At 26.2% G+C, this 16,481-nt stretch overlaps 1 protein-coding gene across 1 annotated transcript in view; it reads right to left on the bottom strand.

Moving 5' to 3' along the window:
* Positions 1–9,267: 9,267 nt before the first annotated feature.
* LOC107453335 (uncharacterized) overlaps positions 9,268–16,481 on the bottom strand; it is a 31,022-nt gene continuing 23,808 nt past the window's right edge. Inside the window, exons 5-6 of the mRNA XM_016070119.4 lie at positions 14,233–14,427; positions 9,268–13,735 (exon numbers count right to left, since the gene is read on the bottom strand). Of these exons, the coding sequence (XP_015925605.1) occupies positions 13,605–13,735; positions 14,233–14,427 (326 nt within the window). The 3' untranslated portion in view covers positions 9,268–13,604. The remainder of the gene's footprint in view (positions 13,736–14,232; positions 14,428–16,481) is intronic.

Here is a 16,481-nt window from a genome sequence, read left to right as displayed (position 1 = left end):
GAGCTTGCTATCATTTGGCGAGCAATTCGATGCAAATAGGCTCTCTCCATAGAGATAATGGTTTTTTCTAAATTTGCAACGGAATAAAGAATCATTTATTAATTGAGTTAAGCATAGTAGATAAACTATGTGGTTGGGCTGATCAACATTAAGGTGAAAAACGGTACAAAGTTCATTTCTAGAGACGTCAATAGAGTAAAATAGAAGTTAAGAAATAGAAATGAGAAATTTTAATACTTTTACCTCAAAATTAGTAACATACAAAACTAAAATACGACCAAACTAATTCTTAAAACAATTCTAAATTTTCAAACTCTCCATACACCTTACATAAATTACATCGAAAAAAAAGGTTAAAATTATCAATTTTGAGAAGGTTTTATAGTTATTTTAAAAAAAACTAACATTCAACCAGCATGACAGCATTCAAAACCTAAACATAAATTTTTTATACAATAAGTATGAATTTTCTTTAAAAATAAAAATTAATATACTTTTATTTTTGTTGGACTTTATTAGTCAACTTTATATAATAATTTAATGTTTATTAAATCAATAGAAAATTTTACTGCGTCCTTTTATCAAAATATTTAGATTTTTTTTTAAATGCTAAAAGGGGATTCCAAACACATCAATAAGTCAAAAAAATGCAATAAAGACGATTATTTTTATTCCAAAAAAAGTGCCCTTAAATGTAAACATTAAGGAAAGTATATTTTTGTTCCTAAGACTAAAAACTTAATTCGATATCTACGAGCCCTCGCATACTTGGAATATAACATTTACTTCAGCTTATTTTTGATATATCAATAAAAAATCCAACGTTTTGAATCCGCTTTTATATTTTATGGCATATCTTCAGTGAAGCTATTAAATTTGTGAGAGCTATTTTAATATTAAGCTGTCAATCTATATTCTTAGAATATAAATTTTCTACGGTACTTTGAGCGTAATTGATATTTAAAATTATGACTGCGTCTTCAGAGATCGGCAACTTTTATAACCCTCTTTATCTTGGAGGACATTCGAATGACTTCTAAGATCATTCGAAATCTAGTGGAACACTCGTCGTTCGATGTATTTTATATCCAAAAATGAAAATATGACAGTGGGAGATATGATTTATTGTTTATTGCTAAAGACACACTTACTGGTTGGAGATATTCTCATAATACTTCCATCAGATAGTCATGCTTTTCAAAAAAAGAAGAAAAAATGGGGTAATTTTAAAATAGCGGGTATTTTTTAATACAGAGAGTTGTAAAAGAAAAATTGTTTACACACTCAAAACTCAGTTCAACGTTTAACTATAATATTAGTACTTTAAATAATAATGTAGTTCTCCATTGAACCATTATGTTAAAAAAGCTCCATTTCAAAACTAAAATACATCATCGAAAACAATTAGAACCGATTTTGTTTGTATTTGGTCATTTAAAATTATACAGTTTAAAATGGTGTAAAAATTTGGGTACCTTGCAACTGAAAAAGTTTTCGACCACTATAAACTGAAACAATAAATAATTGTTAAAACTATATTTGGCGTAAAATTATCTTTAAATACTCGAAATTTATAATTGTGTGCAAAAAATTTTTGAAATCATAAAATTTTCAAAAAAAATTTTTTTTTTTGTTAAAAATGTAAAGATAGTCAGCCTGAATCACGTGTTGTTCAAATTTTTTCGATACGATGATTTTTTATGATATTATAGCTATTTTTCTGAAAAGTGGGCGTGGCACTTTTGACGTTCCATAAGCTGTCTGTTTGTTTACATTGTAGTTATCAAGCTTATTTTGATTTTTTTTTATGTTCAAATCAATATTTCTATAAAATATTTTTTAATTAGTATAATGTGACACTGTTTGGCAACGCCAAATTAACTTTAACCGTACTTTTGTTTAACCGTACAATTGTGGGCACTTTGAATTCAAATGTATGAAATTTTCTAGCATGTTATCGAAATTCTGCAATATGCTTTTCCTATGTCAATGTCAATAATTTTTTTATTTATCTGGTATCAAATATATTATTTGTTTTATTAAAATTATAGAGAATAATGTTTTTAGTGTAATTTTTATGCACACAAAAATAATCTTTTTTCTTTGTTTCAAGGTTACATGACATATTGATATGATGCATAACGAACAATATTTTTATGTAAAAATCGTTTGTATTGGTAAAAATTTAGCATTTATTATATTAAGAATACATCGGAAGTTCTTTTTATATTTTAAGCATGATATTATAGCTATTACAGTGAGTTTTAGTTAATTTACACAAAAAAAGTACTTTTTCTCCGTTAACTTTTTTTGCATAATTTACTTCTATAATTTGTCCCTTGTGTCTGAATATTTGAAAATTTTGCCTGAAAATTTTTCATATGCTTCATATGACTGTTATAAAGACAATGTAGCATTGTTTTCATGAAATATTAATTATAAAGTTTTTTATACAACTTTAACTGTAGGAGGAAATGAAAATTTTCGAAAAAAAAGCGTCGGAACTAAAAAAAATTTTTTTTCTCAAAACCTGTTGAAGTGAAACAATAACTGATGCTAGAGAGTCTTTATATCATCATTATCTATCTATAGAAAAATTTTTAAATTATTTGGATGAAATTTCAGACACAAGGGACAATTTTCGTATTTTTTAAAATTTTCATATTTTATTAAATTTTTAAAAAATTTTTGACCAAAATTGTTTTTACTTGGCCTATTTCCTAAAATATGCTAAAAAATAAATAAATTATGTTCATAATAGTAAAATTAAATTAAAAAACAAGTTTTCATAAATTTTCATTTGAAAGGTCCCGTGTCCCCTTAAAAGATTCCTAAAATATGGCGAAATATCCAAAAAGTGAAATAAACATTTAAAAGGACTAAACTTTCGACCGCTCTCCTGACTATTACGACCATGTTTTCTACATTTTTGCTACCCTTTTCCTATTTTATTGGTCAAAACTCCACATCCAGTTAAAAAATATTTTGGAACTGTTAAAAGTTTTGGTTGCTCAGAATAAACATACGACCTCAAAGTCGACCTCATATCGTGTAGAACATTCTTTCATTTAATTCAAGGCATTTTATTTCTGAGTATTAAACATTTTACAAACAAAAAAAGTAGAAGTAAATACTTATAACTCATATTGCTCACTCGTTTCGGTCACAAGAAAAAATTTTTCCTCGTAAACAAGAAATTAATTTTATGCATCAATCATTTCAGATCGAATCCAATTATTTAATTTTAAGAATCCTCATAACTTTCAACTGAAGTTTAGCAAGTGGGTGATAACACTTTGAGAAGATTACAGATACCACACACACACACACATATATATATATATATATATATATATATATATATATATATGAAAACAAGGGGGGGGGGAATTTAAAGGTAAGAAGAAAAATTATTATAAAATTTTTTTTAAATATTAACTTTAAAATAATTTTTAAAAAAAACTATTGTTTCAATATGTTTTGCTTTGGACATACTAATACTATATTAGACAACACTCTATCTTGCGGCTATAATCGTGTGAGCTGAAGACGAAGTCATATCTTATCCTACTTTTGTTTTTCGGCTTTTTAATTTGTTAATAATTTTTTTAAAAAAATTATTTTTATAATTTTTTATCTTTCCGTTAAAAATCTATTTTTCCATTGTTTTCTTTGTTAATCACTCTTTTCTTTAATTCCTTTTTCTTCTTTTTTTTTTTGCCCCTTCATTGAGATACATATATGTATACATATATAAATATATAGTATATGTATATAATATTTTTCGAAACGTGTAGTATTGAGAACTAATTATAGCATAAGTAAATAAGGTTTATCTTTAAATAATGCAAAGAAATTGGATTACTTCTAAGTACTTTCTGTAAACAAAAGTACCTTCTGCATTATTATTTTATACTTTCTTTCGCTCGCAACAAAATATGAATCTCTTGATGCCCCAGTAACTTTATCCCTGTTTCATTACAAAGTTACTGGAGTTATGCCAAAAACACAGCAACTGCAATTTCTGACACGGCTACAAAGAAACCAGAAGCGCCAGAACGAAGGAAAGCATGGGTTTTTCTTATAAGTTTTTCTTCTTTATTTTCCCGTTTCGGTCCTTCTTGTTAGTTGATTCCTCGCCAATTTTCTGCTGAGATAGCCATTTTCGGTGGTTACTTTCAATGACAGCAAAACACTAACAACAACAAACAACAGGGAAAAGAAATAGCTGTGTTGGCAAATAACCAATGTTGGCGATGTTGCTAGGCCTATTTTTTTTCCGCCAAAAACTGCCACTTTTACTCTAGAAATAATTGATGCAGGGCGAAATGCATATTTCACTACCGTGGCCTGAGTTATAAAAACGCACCAATAAATCAGATGCAGTCTCTTGGGTGAACTCCCTGGTTATTTAGCAATAAAGAAATAATATACTACACACAACTTTCAGAATAACGAAGAAAAAGATTCTAGATGAATGTAGAACATTTCCGAATACTTCCCAAACATACACAGAAGCAGTATAGAACTGATTTTGTTAATTCATATTTTGAGGAACGCATGCAAGGATATATTAAAACTAAAGTATATTTTCTCTGCATTCTCATATATTCAGTATATTTTCTCTGCATTTAATTTTTTCCTCTCATTTATGTTTACACTATATCAAAATCAAAACCACTCGTATGTCAAAAAACAAAGGAAAAAAAACGAGTCATAAAACGCAAGTTAACAAGACAATGAGTTCGTATTTCAAATTATAATTAAGATTATTAGTACTGTTGAAAAACATGATTATCGAAAATTCAGAAAACGAAAAGAAATTTAGAAACGAATTAGAATTTAGAAAACGTAGAGGCGCAGAGTAGTTGTTTAAAATCAGGAAATTCGTATATGGAAAAGCATAATAAACATCTAAAAATTATTTGGTTAAAAAAATCAACGTAGTATAATGACTGAAAAAAGTACTTCGAAATTTTAGAGGCAAGTAAACTCAGCTGTTTTATTTATTTTTAGAAAAACCTAAATAATAAAAAAATCGCCTAAAATAAAAATGAATAATGAAAAATAAGTAGAATGAATTAACTTGTACTCGATGACTTTGCATTGACGACTTTATCGACATCGGCAAAAAAATATACGTTTAGCAGTGTGTCCTAGAATTAGCACATTAAAAATTCATTCTTTTAATCCTTATAAAAGTAAAATTAAAAATGTTATGCATATCAAGGGCACCAAAAAATTATTTCACTGAAAAAACATTCAAGAACATTTCCCAACTATCATTACTGAAGTCGGGAATAGCAAATGAGGGATTAAAATCATCATTAGCCTTAAGGTTCATCCTCAAATTTGACGCTTTAAAGTGATTTCAATCCGTTATTTACTCTTATTTATCTCAAAAATAATCGGTCAGATGAAAGCGTTTGCGAAATATTACAAAAACGTTTCTGTTCTTTCTGATTTATTAATTTATGATCCATAATGTGCTTATTGTAAGTCTTTTTATTTTATTTTATTTTTTAAAGGGATTCCAAATATATACAATCAAAGGGGCCTATCATAATTTTCTATAATAAACAAAAAAAAACTCATATTTTTAAAAAAAATGGTTGAAAGAGCAGTTTTAAATACAATCTTTCTAACAATTTGATTAAAATTGAAACAAATTTGTCCTCTAATCCATGTGTCAGCTAGTTTGAAAAATGCAATTGACGATATACACAGAACTACATGAAAAATGCTGCAATGAATTTTTAACATAGAGCAAAAATTTATCTAACATACTTTCATTTTATTTTATATTTATTTTTTGTCATTTTTATCATCATTTTTCTTTTTTATTGGACGTAAAGAAATGTCTTTGCCTCTTTAACTAGAACAACTATTCGAAATGGAAACAAAAGAGCGACATTGAACCATAAAAAACCTCATACATACTTTATGAATGAATTGTTCCATACTAAAGATAAAAAAATGGTGTTGGAAAAATTGATGAAAATAAAGATTTACATATACTGACAATGATGTCAGAAACTAAAATTACTCTGACCTTACATCATATATCTCTAAATTAATCTATCTATAGGTGAATCTACGTTCATTAACCCCTATGCAATCAATTTTCTTCTCAACCTTAAACTGATTTTACATCACCTTAAAGAAAAAATCGCGATTCTCTCTTTACAGTCCACAATACCATATATGATGTCCAAGATCACAAAGACCTAAAAAGAATATTCGAATTATATTCATTGAGAAATTATTTTTGAAAAATTTCAAGTAAAACATTCAACTAAGGTTAACATTTAACATCAAAATGATTTCAAAATAAGTATGTGTAACAGTTTTATAAAATTCTATAAAAAAAAATAAAAAAAACTTTTTTTGCAGTGCCTTTAAACACTGTACTTAAGTCTTATCCCGAGAAAAATACCAAAAAGTAATGACGAAATAGCTAGAAATACATTATAATAGCTTGAAAAAAATCTGCAAAAAAAAAAAGGAAGAAAAAGAAACTCTTTAATGATAAAAACTAAATAAAAATTATTCTTCATTTAAACTATTTTCAGCTTATTAAAATAAAGTCAATACTCAAATGAAGTTTAAAGCATTCAAAATCTTCAGAAGCTACTAAATTATTATAAAAAATTAAATAAATTCTCTCTTTTAAGGATGTTTTAATAACTAAAACAAAAACGTAAAGAAGGGAAGAAAAAAATAAATACTCTAAAAAGCAAACGATAATTGCTCTACTAATTCAAATACTCTAATTCGAAATATTAGAATCTTTCTCACCCAATGAAAATAAAACACTTCCTTTTTAAGTATTATCCTATTTTTTAGTAGTATCCGTTATTAGATAAAGCGAAACACATTTTTAGTGGTTACATCCCATCAAAATAATGATTAACTAACTCAAAAACAAACGATCTTCCTAGGTACTTATCACTTTCCGAGTCGTTCGTTTCGTTTAGAACCTTTTTCCACAGTATCTATATTAAAACTGCACAATAATGATGCAGTTTTATTAGTTACCAAAACCTCTTTCCACAGCATCTATATTAAAACTGCACAGTAATGATGCAGTTTTATTAGTAACCAAAACCTCTTTCCACAGTATCTATATTAAAACTGCACAGCAATGGCGGTTTTATTAGTAACCAAAACCTCTTTCCACAGTATCTATATTAAAACTGCACAGTAAAGATGCAGTTTGATTAGTTACCAAACATACTAATTGTACCATTGGCATATTTGATGCCTGCCAAAACTGCTGCAACTATCATTAGCAGTAGTGCCATTACCAAAATTAAACCTTATTGGGGTCAATAATAGTATTGACTTTTTACGTTCATCATAACGAACAAGTGCCTTTTTTCCATTAATTTTTAGTTTTTTTTCCTTCTTTTTTATTTCAATCAGTACCTATTACCAAAATTAAAAACCATTAAAGTCAATAATAGTGTGCCGACTTTTTATTCTCTCTGAAACAAATTAGTATCATTTCCCATTAATTTTGATTTTTAGCACGTAGCTTATTTTTTTATTTCAATTAATAAATATCACCAAAAATTAATTAAAAATCAATTGGAGTCAATATGGGTAAGGCGACATTTTAATTTTTACATAAAAGATTGCAATGAAAATGAAAAGCAATATGAAGCACATATTTCAAACAGTGACACAAATCGAAAGTATTTATATCAAATTTAAGTTAAGCAGAACATTTTCTTTTTTAAAATCCGTTTTGTCACTATATATAAGTCAAATTTTTTTATGCTATTTTAAAAATTTTTTTTATATTTCAGAAGCACAGAATATGATGAAATTGTAAGGATGAACTATTTAACTCAAACAACAAAAATTTACTTTTAACAAATGTTTTTAATAAGCTTTTGAAATGCTCTTCGTATCACTTTATAATGACCCTATTTAACAAAAATAAGCTTACTCTTGACTGCTATTTTCATAATTGTTAACATTTCAGAAACAAAGTGTACGCCACCATTCTATAAAGTAATATGAATCAAAACTCTTTATCTTAAAAAAGAGAAAGTTCCTGGGAGAAAATATTTCTAAAATACTATTTATGTGTATAATGAACAAACATCTGTTTGATCATCATATATTAAGATACTTTTTCACAAAAAAGCAAGCTTATTTTTTATTGCTACTTTTTGTTAAAATTTATATTTCTGAAGCAAAAGTGTGTAGCACTATTTTAAAGATTGACACAAATAGAATTCATTTTTTATCAAAAAATTAAAACTTTCATGCTGCAAATATTAAAAAAAAAAAACTTTAGACGTTTTTATTGTATATATATTAGAAAAGTTTTTCACAAAAACAAGCTGTCCTTAGACAGCAACTTTCTAAAAAATTTATTTTCAAAAGCAAAGCTTACAGTATTATTTTTAAGGGTCACATGAATAGAATTTATTTATTACAAAAAGTTTCATGCTGCGAATATTTAAAAAAAAAAAATGTTTCAATGTTTTCATTGCTTCACTAGATATTAAGTCAGTTTTTTTTACAAAAACATGCTGCCTTTAGACTGCATCTTTCTAAAAACTTTAGATATCAGAAGAAAAGTGTACAGTACTATTTTAAAAACTGACATGAATAGAATTTATCTTAGAATATTTTTGAATATTTATTGAAACATCAATTTATAGTTTAATAGAATAATTAAATACTATAAAATACTTCAGAATGGTTTAGTTCATTTCAATTAAAGCTTTAAAACATTATTCTTAGAAAAAAAGAGAGAAAAAAACCAGTCTAAACTTTAAAAAAACCTGGTTTAAAAATAAGCCCAGTTTTCTTCCAGCCCTGTCAGAAACAATTTGACTGAGTCGGTATATTAAAAATACCATCAGAGTAACACCATTGGCCCACAGGCCACACATTAAAAACCCTTAACCTAAACAAATGAAGACTACAATAGAAAAAAAAAAGGCTAAAAATGCCAAATTGTAAAAAACCAAATTTTTCATAAATCACAAGTCAAAACAAAGACACGGTAAGCAAAACTACTAAAAGCAGCAACAACCAATCAATCATCAGCGAACATATAGTTTCATTTCACTACAGTCACAGTGGAACTTACATCTGTTCTAGCAAATATTATTTATTCTTTTTAATTTCTTAGAAACATTAAACACAATATTCCATTTATGTTTCTCTGAACCTTACAACAATCAAACAAATTTGATTTTCTGTATGTGCCCGATACTATTAAAATGACCATTTTATAAAGCAAAGTAAGAGTCCAAATCAATTTTATTGCACAATGGAGAGTTTGTAACTAATATACATACTGTCTAAGAGATATAATCAATAACAAAAATAAAATTTTCATAATTCAATGCAAAATGAAATAACTTAAACAGAAACAACTTAACTAAAATAACTAATGTATAAAACACAGAAAAACATAATTTTCAAAATTCTACACTTTATAACACTAAACCAAAACTAAAGCAATTGAAAAAAAAAAAATCTGTACTTAATATTAAAATAAATGAAAAATAGTTTTCAATTTAACAATTCATGTTCTTAAAATTTTGGGGAATGTACAAATGTATATGATTATCACTTTTTTTACTTCACCCTTACATGTTAAAACGATATTATTTATTGAAAAATCTTACCTTAATAAACTTTTTTTGCCATTTTTTATCCATCAAGTATTACCCATAGCATAATAATACAGTGCGCCAAAAAAAAGGGCCAATCTGAATAACTTTTGGTCTAATGATCGGATCTTCTTGTTTTAGGACTCAATCTTAATGGCTCGAGGGGGAGAGCTCAAATATGCTAATCAATACACAATTAATACAAGTATGCTAATTGCACACAATTATAAAATTTGTTCATCCAAAGATAATCCTATGCAAAAAATAACTTTTAGTAAATATTTATTATTTTATATTATTTCATTTAATAATGGTAAAAAAAAATTAGATTGTAAGGTATACAAATTTTGTATATACTTGAAAGAACATAATTTTACAAAACAAATTACAAAATTTGAGCAAAATCGATAGATTAGTTGAGAAATCGAATTTTAAATATCTGACTTTAAGATTCAATTTCTCAGGAACTATTCAACCGAATCAGCTCAAATTTTGTATTTTGCCATTTAAAATTGCACTCTTTAAAGTGATGCAAAAAATTCCATACCTTAAAATTCAAAATTTTTCGACTATTATTAAATAAAAAATAATAAATAATGAAAGAAAGTTATATTTTGCTTGAAATTATCTTAATAGTTCTAAAGATATAGCAAAAAGTAAAATTAACATTCAGGGGTTCAAATTTTAAAGCCCTCTAATGATCAAACTATCTGGACCATAATTCGGGCGGTCAGAAATCCGAAACCGTCGAAAAAAGGCATGTTTATTCAGAGAAAGTAGATTTTTGTACCTGACTTCGAAATTAAAAATATCGTTTGCACCTTTCATTTAGCATATTTGATGTCACCCCTCGAGCTATTAAGATTGATTGCTAGAACGTGAAGATCCGATCATTAGATCAAAACTTATTCTGGGTGGTCCGTTTTTTTTTTGTTAGTTTTTTTCGCACTAAACATAAGTATTTAGTAATTGCACGTACATGCATTCCAAGTTTACATTAATTTATGTGTCTAAAACTCACAGGCATAATATTTATTTAATAACTCAAATAACAAAATTAGAACCCTTTGCACTAATTATAAATATATCTTGTGTACTTGAAAGCATTTTTCAAAAATTTAAAAGTAATTATACAAATATAAGTTAATGTCCCAATAGTGAAATCTTTCCTCGACCAATAAAGTGATAATAATATATATGGATTGTCCCATATCACAGTGCCCCATCCTTTTTTTAAACTAATTTCTCAACTAACTAATTTTTGTCAACTAAACAACTAAAACTACTAACTTATTTTTCCTTTTGTTCAAAAAACATGTTCATACATATTTTTTAACATTTAAATGACAATATTTGCACAGTCATATATATTTAATTCAATGTATGCAAAGTAGCAATTTCTTTCTTCGTAATAAAAATTTTAAAAACAAAAATTTATGATAATCAAATTATTAATATTACAATTGAATGTTCAATTACCAATGAAAAGTAAAAATGTTAAAAATCTCTAAATGTTTAACAAATAGTATATTCAAACAAATGCTGTAGCAATTAAGGCAAAATGAACTAGATATAAGAAAAACAAACTACTGCAACACAAATTGCAACTCATAATAATGCCATTTTTAACTGTAATTTGTAATAAAGACAGAAATTTAGTTTTCTGTACTTACAAACGTAATTTGCTTTCCATAATAATATTAAAATGTTGATTAAAAGATTTAATAGATAGGTTACAGTTATTTTTCTTTCAAAATATAAAATAAACTTTTATATATAGTATTATGTTACATAAATCAGGAAACAAGAAAAAAATATGATGCATCAAAATGCATGATGTAACAAGTCATTTTAAAATAACAAAAATGATAACATCTAAGGTTATTAAGGCATGTTGATTAATAAGAGCAACAACAAACAAATTTTTGCTGCTGCCAAAGTATGACAGAAATTAAGGCAATCATGTTTATAAGAGTGCACAACCTGTTTTTTTTAGGAAATGGACAAATAAAAAATATTTTAGCCTTAGGGGACTGCAATAAATTCATATTTTATATCAATTGATAAAAAATTAAATATTCTTTAATATGAGAACAATATAATTTAATAGAATTATTTAATAAAATTAAGGGACAAAGAACAGCAAATTAGGTATACAATATTTACAAAAAATATATATAATATTTTTTAATTGAAAATTAAGGATTTACATACTTTGTTTTCTTTAAAAAAATTTCATATAACAGAATAATGTAAACTTTCTGTAAGAAAAAGTTTATTTGATTTCGGTACATATTTTTTTTTTTTTTAATGTACATAAATTACTTCCTTGATTTTAAAATAAATCCTACCATTTTTTTAACATGTTTTGGTTTAAGACAATCTTCTTTGTTTTAAAAAAAAAGAGGGAAAAAAAGTAAGTAGAAAATAAAAGAATGAGAATGTCCAAGGATTTAAAATTTTTGATGTCTCGAATTTATACCTTTATTAATTTGAATTAATTGCCTTGAATGAATTTTTTTAAGTTTAGTTAAATTTATTTGAAAAACCATTACAAAATTATTATATCAGTTATGTAATGTTTTATTACACAACAGGAGGCTGCACATTGACCATGTAAGGGTAACAATCTACAATTTGTCCCCTGATAGCAAGTTGTGGGTTGTGCACTCTGAATATTGGTGTGATGATGGACAAAGAATCATCAATATTTTTCATTCTGTATACTTAAAAGTTTGCTGACCGAACAAATTATACGTGAGTATAAACTACCCACTGTGCATTTTTTAACAGTTATAACTAGTGAAATTTACAAATGTAAGCAACAAAAAAACTTTTACAAGCATTTAAACAAAATAATGATGCAACAATTAGAATTCATTTGTTTTAAACTCAAATGACATAAATTTGATACTTGATATAATAATGTTTAGAAATTCTTTGAAGTATGCTATCGATGGTACTCCACAGCTTTCACATATCTACTAAGTAGATATATTTCAAATGCTCTCAAGAGCCTCTAAGAGCTTTCACATATATTTTGATTGCATATGTTTTCAAATAATTGTGGTGATAATTTAGTATGAGCAAAGAAGCAAAGTGGGCGAAACCATGAAAATATTTTGAAAATATTTTTAAAAACATATATACAACATTGTGTTATATTACATTAGCTGTGTTCTTTTGAGAGAAGTTTAAATAGTTCCCAAACATTGAGAATTTTAACTCTGCTCCTCAAAAAAACACAACTATTGCCAATCAGAGAGATCTCATCGATCAATCGACAAAGTGTTAAAAAATAATAAACTAATAATGTTATGGAATGAAAGATATACTTACACCTTATTATTTTATGACTTCATTTCAAAAGTTGGGCGTTTTTTCTGGGGGAGGGGGGGGGGAGATATATAAAAAATGATTAACATATTCTTCAAAAATAATAAAAGATGCAATTCTCATGAATATATATTAACGTGCTCTTTGTAGTAATGTTAACATGGTAATGCCTTATCAGAATTTAAAAAATAAAAAAAAAAACATTTACATTTTAAATGCATGCAATGAGGATTTTTTGTTCAGAAGATATGTTTAATTTTAAAACTTAATCACAGGGAAAAAGCGTTTCATATTTTCTACACTAAATTCTCAACAACACTGAAATGCCTGCTCTAATTGTAAAGACTATATTTCAGGTAACAATAAAATAGTTTAAAGGAAAAACAGTAACTAAATAATAATATACAGAATTGCTTAAAAATTTTTTTTTTTAAATAAATAAATAAATAAAAATGAAAATAAATAACATGAGTATATAAAAGTTAACAGTGTCATTTTTCAAGCAAAAATAAATTAATAAAGGAAAAGTGAATAACAATATACAATATAATTCTTCAGATATGCAGACATTTATTTACACTCCTAAAATAATAATTCAAAAATATGAATAATTTAGCAAAATCACCATCACTCTAAATGCATTAAATAAAGCAACAGAGTCTTAGGAACTTCAAGTTCAGTCAAAAATCTTATTCTACGGCTTCCTAACAATTGGCGTACTCGACGGCGACACAAATCTTTCAAAATAGCAGGTTGTGCTGAAAATAAAGATTCCATTTAAATTAAATATTAATGAAAAAAACACCTTATTACATTAGACTTTAAAATACGCCAAAATGGCTTTCTGATTTCAGATATTTAGTTGCACCATGATTTTTCAATTTAAAAATATTTTAAATTGAAAAAATCATCATACAAATAAATTTAATTTTAATAATTCATTGCACTAAATTTAATATTTCATTGCACTTAATTCAAAGACACTAACATACATGAAGGCTCTCTTTAGTAGTAGTATTAAGAATGAGTGTATACAGCAAGTTATTTTTTACTTATCATATATTACACTTAATTATTAACCAATAACATAACAAATTAATGAACACCATAACATAATTGTATTTCAGTAATGCTTTCAAAACAGTTTTTCCTTCTTCTACATCTAAATGTCTAATTTTTCTATTTCTAAATTAGATCATCACTGTATAATTAAAACATTAGGACCGTAATAAACTAAAACATTTAAATATAATACCTGCATAATGACTTAAAAGATCATATACCGGGCCTATAGGCTCCCTCAAAAGGTCTATAGGCAACTTGTTCTGATTATTACTAGCAAACACATTAGCTCCATATTCTAGCAAAATCTTTACAACGTCTGGTAAATTTTCTCGAGCAGCAATGTGCAAAGCCGTTTCATGAATTTTCGCTGCATTAACAAGAGCACCTGGGGAAAAAAGACATTTGTTAAAATAAATAAAATGAATCTAATCAGAAATCTCAACAAAATTGTATAAATACAAATTTTTTTACAAAAGATATAACTACTTTAAAAAAATTACAAACAGAAGTTCAAAAGTATCCTTAAGTATATATACACAGTGATTCCCAACCTGGGAACGATCACCTTAACGGGGCGATAATCCTCAAGTGGGCAATGAGTATTCAAAAGAAATTATTTGCAATTAATGATCATAAAAAAGTCAGCAAAACACTCCTCATATGGTTCCCATCAACATATTTAGTAGAAAGAAAATTTAGTTTGGTCGTTCATCTTCTCACAAAGCAAAAAAGTGGGTTGGACATTTGCTTCAAAGGAGACTTAAGCTTAAATCAGACGAGCAAAAAACCTGATATTCAATCTTTAACTGGAAGACACCAAGGAAAAGGCAGTCATTGAAGAGATAAAAATAAACAATTGAGTTTTCAAATTTTCAGAGTTTTTTTTCTCTCACATCTTAGTTGTTAATGTTTTCAATTTTCCCAGATTACATTTAAAAAAATTATTTTTAAAAAAATGTACTCTTGTTTCAATTATTTCGCTTCAAATATCACCCCCTTTTGAAGAAACAAAAGTGAAAGGGATACACACTTTTTTTCTTAAGCTTTCTGGAGTGACTGGATATAATTGCTTCATTATTTGCATTTAAATTTAAATTAAAATCATGTACAATTTAGCATATATTCAAATTTATTGATGCTCACTTACAACAATGTATGGTTGTTTTCAATCAAAAAGGAGGTATAAAATGTAAGTCAACTTCTAGGAGGGGGGAGGGAGGCAACTAACGGTTGGGAACCAATGGTCTAGCACTTTCACAAGGAAATAATTTGTGAAAATGTAATGTGGAAATGAAATGTATTGTTTCTTGTGTACATTTTTTTACACAATATTATGAGAAAAACTAGTTTGCTCAGAAGAAAGTTGAAATGTGGCTTGATATGGTGGTTAAAGAGAAAGAAAAAAAAAATTATTTTCTTTAAAATTAACCTTTGGCAAAATGGCCATTTTTTTCAATAATTTTTTTATTTTTTATTATATATCATGAGATGAACTTCTTATTTTTCTTAATCATAAATTATATTTTTCACTGAATCAGTAAACAAGAAAACATATACCATTGTTTAAAAAAAGTAATGTGGGGAAATTGTTTAAAGCAATATTTAGTTAATACTAACAAATCTTCGCACAACGACATCTTGTCAATAATTTTTAGATCGAAACATATTTTAAAAAAATGAAAATAAATTTGAAGAAGAATGAAAAAAATTGGAACTTAAGTTTTTCATGAATAGAATGAAAAGTGAAACTGGGCACAAAATTAAACTTGTAACAAGTAGAAACAAGACCGCCTTTACTATGCATCGTTTAAGGATTTAAATACATTAAATTGATAATAAATTTAAAAAACTGCATGTTTTATTGTTACAAAACGAGGCAATATTTTTTGCAAAAATTTTGAGCACTAAGCAGAAGAAGAACAATCAAAAGGAGCAATTGAAAACAATCATTTAAAATATTAAGATATTATGAAAATAGGAATAACTATAATTCATTATAATGACAATGAACAACGTAAAAACAATGAATAAATACAATGAACATCAGTAAAATATTATGAAAATAGGAATAACTTTAATTCCAAATTTAAATGTGTTATTATAAGACAAAAATAAAGTGATAAATTTTAAATAAAATCTCTTCAATATGTATAACTGAAAAATTTATTGTATAAACAACAAAAAGTTGCAATAAAAAATATCTTATTACAGAAATTTTTATGCAATAACGTATGAAAAAACGGCAATAGAAAAAATAAATACAGAAAAAATTGAAATTGGCTGAATTGAATTATGGCTGAAGTTACACACAATACAATAATAAATTTTAAAGATTATTATATTCAAAAACTGATGATGCTAATAAATTATTTTTAAAATTAAAAAATATAATGAAAAATTTGATTATCTATATAAAGCTGATAATTGTCAAAGAAATAT

This window comes from Parasteatoda tepidariorum, chromosome 2 (assembly GCF_982258835.1).
Source record: "Parasteatoda tepidariorum strain Cologne lab strain chromosome 2, Ptep-v5.0, whole genome shotgun sequence".
NCBI lineage: Eukaryota > Metazoa > Arthropoda > Arachnida > Araneae > Theridiidae > Parasteatoda > Parasteatoda tepidariorum.
Note: the sequence above shows the minus strand (reverse complement) of the source record. Positions and strands in the feature narration are given on the sequence as shown.